The following is a 10714-nucleotide window of genomic DNA, read 5'->3' as shown; positions in this document are numbered from 1 at the left end:
TATATATATAGTAACGTAATAATTAATTTCAACTATATATATAATTCAACTATATATAACTATATAATTATTACTATATATATATATATATATATATATATATATATATATATATGTATTTTAAAAAAAGATGAGATTTTAGATTCGATTTGTTCTTGTTGACATATATATAGAGAGAGAGAGAGAGAGATCTCACTTGGCCACTTTATTAGGTACACCTTACTAGTACTGGGTTGGAACCTCTTTTGCCTTCACATCTGACTTAATCCTTCATGCATAGATTCAACAAGGTGCTGGAAATATTCCTCAGAGATTTTGCTCCATATTGACATGTTAGCATCACACAGTAGCCACAAATTTGTCGGCTGCACATCCATGATGCGAATCCCTCGTTCCACCACATCCCAAAGGAGCTCTATTGGATTGAGAACTGGTGACTGTGGACTGTGAAATTTTGACTCGACCATCCGAATGTTGCAGCAGAAATCGAGACTCATCAGACCAGGCAACGTTTATTCAGTCTTCTATTGTCTAATTTTGGTGAGTCTGTGTGAATTGTAGCCTCAGTTCCCTGTTCTTAGCTGACAGGAGTGGCACCCGGTGTGGTCTTCTGCTGCTGTAGCCCATCCGCTTCAAGGTTGGACATGTTGTGAATTCAGAGATGCTCTTCTGCAGACCTTGGTTGTAACGAGTGGTTATTTGAGTTACTGGTGTAACAAATACTGGTGTGTTTGTGCCCACAGAACTGCCGCTCACTGGATATTTTCTTTTTCAGACCATTCTCTTCAAACTCTAGAGATGGTTTTGCATGAAAGTCCCAGTACATCAGCAATTTCTGAAATACTCAGACCAGGCCGTCTGGCACGAACAACCATGCCACATTCAGAGTCACTTAAATCAGCTTTCTTCCCCTTTCATTTCCCACTGATGCTCGGTTTGAGTTACAGCAGATCGTCTGGACCATGGCTACATGCTTAAATACATTGAGTTGCTGACTTGTGATTGGCTGATAAGAAATTTGCGTTAACGAGCAGTTGAACAGGTGTACCTTATAAAGTGGCCAGTGGGTATATTTGTATAAATTATTAAACAATAGACGTGGGCTATATTTAACTTTTGGACCTAAATTTGGTAAAATAATTTCAAGATCTCTTTTCTGAACATATATTAGTACAAAATAAATCTGACCAGGAGCATAGGATACATAGAGTGAGGTAAAGATGGCAAATTATTCCCATTTTCAAAACATAACCAGAGCTCTAGCATGACGTTTCTTAGATACATGTGTCAAATATTTTGTTTAAATTAATCTACTTTTAAAAATGTCTGCTTTTGTTTGAGGTAAATGAGGTAAACCTTACATGTACTATTAAAAATAATAATAATAATAGTTTTAGCCAATATTTCTTGATGAATTAATTATGAATAATATATTAATTATATAATAATATTAAATAATAATAATATATAATAATATCAATGAATATATTAACTGCTAACTAAAGGCTCTTTTCACAAGACTGGTATGACTCGTTTAACGCATATCTGCATCTTAAATACTTGAAAGTTTTTAATATTTATTATTATTTTTTTAAGTATGCACATTTATATGTATTTATGTATGTTTTATATCATCTGTGCTTCAAATTACAAAAAACAAATTACCGCTTGTGAGAGGTGTTTTTAATGCAGCGTCTATGGGAAATAACAGTTAAGTTTTCAGTCTCACACTTTTTTTCCTTTTTCTGAACATCCTTATAACATCTTTATGGAGTTTTTCTGTCATTATTTCAGCACATAAGATTGTAAAATAAATAAATATATATATTATATATATATGTATTCTCACATTCACTGCGCTCTAAAGTTTCACAACTATGAAGACTTGCGCTACTGAGAAACCCAGAAATGTGAAAAGGTCTATTCTTTCAAACATTATGTATATATTTAAACATTTGAACTGTGTGCATGACTGCAGTGATTTTAAAACACTATATATAGTTCTGGGAAACACATCAAACCAACTGCTAGTGTTCATTATTATTATTATTAATAATATTTATTATTATTATTCACTAGAGAGAGAGAGAGAGAGAGAGAGAGAGAGAAAATAAATTGAAAACATGCACAAAACATATGACTTTACATACAATAAATGACAATTCAGCCACAGTGTTTATTTATGGTGTTTTTTTTCCATGAAGCAAGTGCACAACAGTCCATTCTGGCCAGAGGTGGCATGTAGCAATATGTACACATTATTATTATTATTATTTTTGAACATTTTACATTTTTTTTTTAATTCACAAGCAAGCCTATCGTCAAGTGGCTGCCATGACTTTTGAGTTTTAAAAAATACATACAAACAAAAACAAGAGGGCAAGAGAGTTTTGGAGTCGGATGGATGCCGTTTATCATGCATGGAAATAGTACGGACTCGTAACAAAAGGAGAAACTAACAAAATAATAAAGTAATACACTTTTACGGCGATGAGAAGAAGAAGAAGAAAAAAAAAACAACAACTCAGAAGCTGTATTTGTTCCTGAAGCCACTTAAAAAGAAAGCATATACATACAATAAGGACAATAATAATAATAACAGTAATAATAACAATAGTATTCCTTTTCTCCTAAGGTACTTCAAACATTCAGATAATTGGAAAATAAAGTCCCAATCTACTCTTTGTATCAAAAGAAGCTTTCAAGTCAACAAGGAACAAAGGACAGGAGTTTGTTCACAGAAAGGTCTACAGGAAGTTGGAAGGAAGAGGGCCAGATGTATTGTTGCACTTGGTGAGTGTGCTTTCAGCAGACGGGGAGAGGTAGAGGCACAGTAGGGCTGAGGGGAATATAGTGTGTGTGTGTGTGTGTGTGTGTAAGTGTGTGTGTGTGTGGCTGCTTTATGTGGCGTATCTCTTCGTCCACTGTTTGGCTATTCTGTCATGTTCCGTTCTGTTGGTCAAGTACTGTGTGGCGATGCTCCCGACCAGAGGATCAGCTGCGGATGCAAAGAGATTTAGTTAGAGTCTGAATGGTAAAGATGGAGAATGTGTTTCTAATGCCGAGTTCAGACTGCATGATTTTCTAAGTAGTTGTATTGCAGATGTTTTCACACTGCATGACTATCTAGGAGAGCGTTCTGTTACTGCTTTGTTTACACTGCATGATGGATCGGCTACAGAGGGTTTCACATCGCATGACTTTACAATAGGAACAATCATAGACAACTTTGGTTGTGAGACGTTGTTTGCGGACAGACACAAACACGCGTAAGAAGTGAGATGGAAACAATGTGAGGTCATGCAGTATATTTTTTTTATTAGCTACATAATGGGAACGACTCCTTCATAGTGGGATAGAAAATGTACTAATTTTGCTGGGTTTTGAACGCAATTACTTCTCAACTTTTTCTTTTTTGACCTGGTTGTGGTTTTGCACAGATGACGCGTCAAACAGATACGGGTGATCCTGCCAAATTTACCATAGTTTATACTTCATTTCTTGGGTCCAAATAGACTGAAAAGAAGCACTTTTAACTTCTCCTCCGACCTCCCGCTGGCCTTCAGATACCCACACTAGTAGATGCCGCTCTCTCTTTGGCTGTAGGTGATCGTTGATGACATTTTCAATCAGAAAACATTTCACACAGCATGATTTGAATCGCCCATGAGTCACCGACACCCGTCAGATATTTGGCATGCTAAATATCTGATGGGTGTCGACGACTCTTGGGCGATCCTCTCAGATTGCGTCTTTGATTGTTCGCATAGTGTTATTTGTTACTCGCGTGGATGAGCACCGATTTGCCTGTGATTTCAGGCATTTGTCGGCGATTTCTCAAAACCTGTCGGCAAGTCAAAATTGGGGCTAAAATCATGCAGTCTGAACTCAGCATTAGGGTTCTTTGAGGTTTAGATTTCAACATGGCACAAATTAAAACAGCAGTAGAGTTGCACGACATTGGAATAATCTAACATTGTGATTTTTTATTTATTTTTTTTAATTCTGCAATATACAGTTGAAGCCAAAATGATTACCGTGAATATTGTTTTTTTCTTCAAATATTTTCCAAATAATGTTTAAAAGAGCAAGGATATTTTTTCACAATATTTCCTATATTTTTTCTTCTGGAGAATGTCTTGACTATTTCTACTAGAATAAAATCAGTTTTTAATTGTTCAATAAAATTGTTTAATTGTTTAATAGTATTAGCTTTCCTAAGCAATATATATATATATATATATATATATATATATATATATATATATATATATATTAGTATATTATAGGGATGTAACGGTATCAGAATTTCACGGTACGGTTATACCTCGGTATGAATGTCACGGTACGGTATTTATTGAATCATTTACAGGAAAAAACAAAACTTATGAAAATACTCCAAAAAAGTGCCAAAAGTGTCAATGACATACAAATTAGCCATCTATCTGTAAGCTTTGAAATAGGAACTTCAATTTTAATAACAAAAAATTATTAAACCATGTAAAAAAATAAAGTTTAAATTTAGTATTGTTGAAAACTCATCACATTCAACATTTAATCACACTCAGCCCATCTACCCAGATGAGAGCTCTGCTAGTCGGACTTCTCATCAAGCATCTCCCGCTGGATCTAATCTCACTATATTTATTAAACGGGATATTTCATTTATCTTGTCTTTATCTAACGACATATTCCCTGACTTTGGGCATTGGAATCTATTACTTGTTCTCAGGTAACGTGTTTTGGCAGAGCGCAAAGATAAGTTAATGATTAATGTAAGCACGTACATTCTGTATATTGACTGATCGCTTGCCTTTATTTCCTATAATGTATAAACTTATTGTATGTTATACTTTTAAAATGGCCATTATCGATTATTAAAACTGATACTCAGCAAAAGAGAGGCTGTGTTTCGTATTTTCACTGAAATTGAAAGGAGGCAGTGTTTTTATCGGCTCCGTTTTGTTATAAATATCCACACAGTGAAGATGACGCTCATCTTATGCAGCACGGCGCCTCAACATGTCTGCTGTCTAAGTTGCTAATATTAAAATGAAAATAGGCAGTTCCTTAAATCATGTTTACATTTTATTGTTGAGAAAGTGAAACAACGAAGCCAGGGTGATGTGAATGAAGTTATAAAGTACACTGTTCCCTTTGAAGATTTACCCGTGTCCTCGGTATAATCTGCTTTTCCATATCAAACTGAGAAGAAGAGACAGCAGCCTTGATCAAACTTGCGAAGTCTGAACTTACACGGAGATTATGCAGGACTGAACTGTGCGTGTTAGGCTACTTAATATTCAGGAAAAGCCCCAATCAGAGAGGCGAATGTCTGCAGCCCCGCCTCCGTTTTCAGATGTACATGACAGTTTATAAGTATCACACACCAGACGCGCACATTCGAATGATATTTAACATGAAACTAATCAGATGGCGCTCTGTGGCGCGGCTGAAAAATAAACTGCGTCCTGAGCCGTCGCCGGGCGCCGCCGACAGCCGCCGACTTGCGGCGCCGGTGTGTGTATCCTGATAGAAACCTATGTTTAGAATTCTAAAATACATGGCGCTCGCCGCTTCTGGTGTGCGACCTGCTTTAGAGTTTTCCAGCTCTTTTCATCCCCGCTTCTAGCAGCACACTCCATTTCCGCATTACTGGATCTGTAGCGACAACAGACCGCAAGGGATGATGGTCAAGCATGGGCTGATGGCAATTGTAGTTTTCGCTACCTCCCGTTCGCTTCATTCGCCTGAGCAAATTTTCTCAGAAGACCTATAGTTTTACCGAGTCATGCGACTTCGGTAATATCGAAAAAAATTAATATTGCGGTATGACGGTATTTACAATACCGTTACATCCCTAGTATATTAGTATATATTATATATGTTTTTCGATTGTCTACTACAGAACATCCACTGTTAAAAAAAGCTGTATGTAAGTGTGACACCTAGTGGTGGAACTAGGTAATGCACCCCTGGGTCAAAACACAAGCAAGCGCAGGTTGCAAAGTAAACAAAGTAAATACTACCTCAGATTTATATTTTAGAAACGGCTTCTCACAGTTAAATAACAGGATAAACTGACAATGATCAGCTCAGGTACACCTCATGTGCTTCATTCAGTGTTAAATACTAAATAATATGAGTTTTATGGGCATTTTATTGCCATACTACTGAACGCGGAAGCAGATAGTTCACCTCAGATCTTGATATAAAATGTTTTAAATTGAACTTCAGAACTGTGACTCAGTGCAAGCGAACACATCAGTGATACAGCATCTACATTTAATCATGTTCAAGAGGTTTAATATGTATTAATTAGATTATAAATCTTACCATTTTGCTGCAGTGCAATGATTGCTTCTGAATAGATATATTTAAAATTCTGTTGTGTCTGGTGCAAACAACCCCATTGCTTACTGCAAATCTCATCAGGTAGGGTGTTGTTAGGCATGGGGTTACAATGTAACCTGCTCACCTAATGTTTACGTTTGTAACATTTATATTATTACCTAATTAATAACCACCTCATGTGGAACTCTGAATCTGCGTCTCATTTCGGAGTTTGCCACTGTCCACCGGAGGTCCACCTTTGAGAGCCTACATGACTAAATGAATCACACCAAGGCGACCTGGGGCGCTGAAATAAAATTGGCTAAACTGGCATTGGGCGGGTTAAAAGAACCAAAACAAAGACAGAAGTTCCAGCACGTAATGTATTTTCAAAACAGAATATCTGACTCCAGCATTGTTTTTCAGATAAACAAGACTGTTCACTTTGCATGTTTTAATTAAATATCTGCAAACATATTAGGGTATTTTTATGCTTTAGAAGAGTCAACTTTCATACAGCACCTTTGATGATTTAGTAGTCTCTTGAAAAATATCTAGTAAAATATTATGTACTGTCATCATCGCAAAGATAAAATAAATCAGTTATTAGAAATAAATTATTAAAACTATTATGTTTAGGTATGTGTTGAAAAAATCGGCTCTCCATTAAACAGAGATAGCTGTATATTATAATATATAAACTGCATATTACAATATGAATACAACTTCACTAGATGGCTTGACAATTTATTTGAAAATAATTTATTTTAGATTTTGCAAATGCATCTGCATACAATATAATCTACAAGCATATATAAATTCAATATAGAAACAGATACTAATTGTAAGAGCCAGTTATGCATAATTCATTTGTGATAATAATTTAGTGCAAAAGGTTAAAACATGATAAAAATTGATATTTAAATATAATAAGAATTAATTGAGATTGTATTATTTAAAATGCATAATTTAATAATTGATACAATTTAAAAACATTTACTTTGGTGTTTTGGCTTCCGACAGCAATACGTCATGAGGTCATAAGTTCATAAGTTTAAGTCGGATTGCAGTTATGGATGTTGGAAGCAACACAGTTTTTTGACCGAGCTGATCGAGTCTATTATAACTTTGTATTTTTGTTTGCATTTCTTCAGTAAACCTTTTTTAAAAAGAAGATTTGGTCTTACTCGCGTTTTTTCAAATACTGGTTGTTGGAGTAGAAGCTGCAAAAGGTGGTACATAACGATTTTCACGAAAGGTGTGCCACCACACTAAATAAACAAACAGCATTTTACTGTCTTCTGAGGAGTCAAACTTCATATAACAGCCAGAAACGTCTTTGTACAGGCCAATCTAAAGGGGTAATGCTGCCAACTGATGAAAAACTACTTATTGTAGCTCTTCCCAAGAGGTAAAACCAGCAACAATCAAGAATGCATGATTATATGCTGTCATGGCTTTGCAATAGAAAAATGTTATTATAATGAAAGTGAATGGGGCAAAAACAGCCACCAACATAACGAAAGGGTAGTGAGTTTGAACAGAACACAAGGGTTAATGTGCCGGTGCTCTTTGGATAAAGGATTCCTAAAGGTATACAAACATCAATCCAAGACACTCAACTTGACTACTTTTTCACTTGGACTGATTTTTGTATACATTTAAGAGTCCAAAAGAGGACTGATTAAACCTGAATGTTCAGTACTTGAGATGTGAATGATGTAGATTCTCACCAGGGTTGCAGTCTGTGAGTAGAGAGCAGATGGACAGCAGCACCTTGGATATGGTCAGAGCAGGACTCCAGTTGTCCTTCAGGATGTCCAGACAGATCACACCCTGACTGTTGATGTTACAGTGGTAGATCCTCGTACGAAACGTTACCTGAGAAAAACACCACACATTCACTGACTACAGTTCCATGGGCAACACTAATCCAATTGTTTACCTTCATCTAAGCAAGGCAATAATATTAATAAAGTACAAATGAAATCTCAACTAACCATACTGATTTTCTTAGCTCATATTGATAGTTTAGTGGTGCATGTCATTAATAAAAAAATAGTTTGACTTGTAATTGAAATCTGAAAATGCACTTGCTGTTTTTTTTTTTTCAATTAAATTCTCAAATGAAATTCTCAAATGAGGTCAGTCTGAGGTATTGGGCGTGGCTTATATACTTATCCACGCCCCTCCAGCTGTCTGTTTTGACAACAAAAAGAAATGATGAGAAGGTGGAGGAGTTACACTATGTTTACATGGACGCCAATAATTCGATTTTAATGAGATTAAGACAGTACTCTGATTAAGAGTTCACCATGTAAACAGCGATTTTTGATTCATTTAATCAGGTTAAGGTCATAATCGAATCAAAAAGAAATCGTATTAAGACGTGGAGTATGCTGATTTTAGTCGCATTATTGAAGTGCAGTACAGGTAAACACCTTAATCGAATTATTACTGTCATGTAGGATTTTTCGTAGCGTTTTGCGACAGGATAGTCCACACACACATGTGCGTGGCTGTTTGACACTCTTTGCACCTACGGAGTCAGTGCAGACCACAGACGCCTGCATCCTGAAATGCAGTTTTTTTTTTCTTCCATTCAGCATGCGGTATGAACTTCCATTAAAACAACACTCTTCCAGCAGTTCATAGTTGCATCTTGTTTGTCATAGAGGGTGTGCATGAAACGTTTGTGAATAAAAGTGAAAATGCCAAACTGCAGTTAAAGTCGACAAACAAAAAATAAAACACCCGAAATGACATGGAACTCCAGAGGAAACACAATGTGACACAATGACGTTAATCGAATTATGTGCTATAACATGTAAAACAGGATCATGAAAGTAACACTCAAAATTCAACTCATGTATACACCTTAGTCTTATTATTCTCTTAATTAGATTTAAGCAAATAATTTGATTACTGATGTTCATGTAAATGTAGTCAGGGTTAGGTTGTAATAACTCTCCCCAAACCATTTTCTGTATCTTTCTGAATGAAGTACCTACTTAACTACACCCAATCAGCTTGCAGTAGAAAAAACAAGCCACGCCCACTATTTTCTTATTAAATGTTTTCTTTTTCTAAGATCTGTCTCAATCTGAAAAAAAGCTTTGATACAATACTGTTTTTTTATTTAAACATTTATTCAGAATTGAAGTGTTGTTTTACATAATTCTTTTTATTTGTCTTTATTTCATATTTATTTTAAATAATGGTATACATTATTTTATATTTTAATACTTTTTGTCATTATGTACTAATTAAATTTATCCTTATTACTTATTTTAATATATTATAGAATTGTATAATAACACAGTAGAATAATATTTTATTAATGAAATGCTTTATTAGTTACATTGTGTTTTAATTTTTATTTTTTTTGTATTTAGATCTGGTTTGATTGATTGATGTTTTGAAATTGTGTAAAAACAGACAAAAGTGCACAACCAATCATTCATTCATTCATTTTCCTTCGGCGTAGTCCCTTTATTCATCAGGGGTCGCCACAGCAGAATAAACCACCAACTATTCCAGCATATGTTTTACACAGCAGATGGCCTTCCAGCTGCAACCCAGCACTGAGAAACATCCATTTACACTCATTCACATGGAGATAGTGCTAACTGAGCACCCTGTGTCACCCACAACCCATCAAGGATAAACATAATACAGGGATACAGGCAAAACCGGCCCTCCCTATAAGCGAACCAAGCGGCTGCAAAGGGGGCCCCCCACAACCCACTACCGTTTTTATTAGCATTTTAAAAATTATCTTCATTGACAGAGCTTTAGTACTTAAATGTTTTTAAATTTTCACTGAAAAGAAAAAAAATCCTAACTTTATTAAAGTTGAAATTGTTTTCGTGTGAAAGTCATATGATCAACAGAAAGCTCGCAGCATGTCATTTCTCATTTGCGTTCTGTGTTCTCGCTGTGTAACCTGCAAGACCGACCGGTCACCGAAAGAACGCGAGCCTGCACATGGACACAGCTATGGCATTTGCTTTATTGCCTGCCATTATTTACCTGATTTATTTTGGATATTGGACCGCAAAAATAAAACAAAATTAACGTTGTTCTTCAGGCGCAAAAAAAAAACTGACAAGCACAAAATCATATTTAAGATCACTTTTAAGTGCTAATGATCATGTTAAAGACAATCTAATTGCACATTAATGGTAAATAGGCAACTACAGATTAGTAAACGTTATCTACTTTATTTTTTCCTGGTTTTACAGACCCGTTTTTTAGTCTAAAATGCATTTTACTGAAATGCAATACTGAAGCATCTTTCACTGACATATTTTGCACTAATATATTTGTAGTATTTTTTCCTGGAACATGTTTACAAAAGTTATATCCTAATTAAATTAAT

The 10714-nt window shown here is 35.3% G+C and overlaps 2 protein-coding genes across 2 annotated transcripts in view; one reads left to right on the top strand and one right to left on the bottom strand.

The window, feature by feature from the left end:
• Positions 1-10714, top strand: part of etfb (electron transfer flavoprotein subunit beta) — a 458646-nt gene that overhangs the window by 152824 nt on the left and 295108 nt on the right. The gene's annotated exons all lie outside the window — the stretch shown is intronic.
• Positions 2157-10714, bottom strand: part of ube2e2 (ubiquitin-conjugating enzyme E2E 2) — a 62475-nt gene continuing 53917 nt past the window's right edge. Inside the window, 2 exon segments of the mRNA NM_001003494.1 lie at positions 2157-2998; positions 8067-8214. Coding sequence (NP_001003494.1) covers positions 2901-2998; positions 8067-8214 — 246 coding nt within the window. The 3' untranslated portion in view covers positions 2157-2900.

The sequence above is a fragment of the Danio rerio genome, chromosome 16 (genome assembly GCF_052040795.2).
Source record: "Danio rerio strain M-AB ecotype USA chromosome 16, GRCz13ab, whole genome shotgun sequence".
Taxonomy (NCBI): domain Eukaryota; kingdom Metazoa; phylum Chordata; class Actinopteri; order Cypriniformes; family Danionidae; genus Danio; species Danio rerio.
The sequence above is the reverse complement of the archived record's forward strand: the minus strand, read 5'-3'. Positions and strand labels throughout refer to the sequence as shown.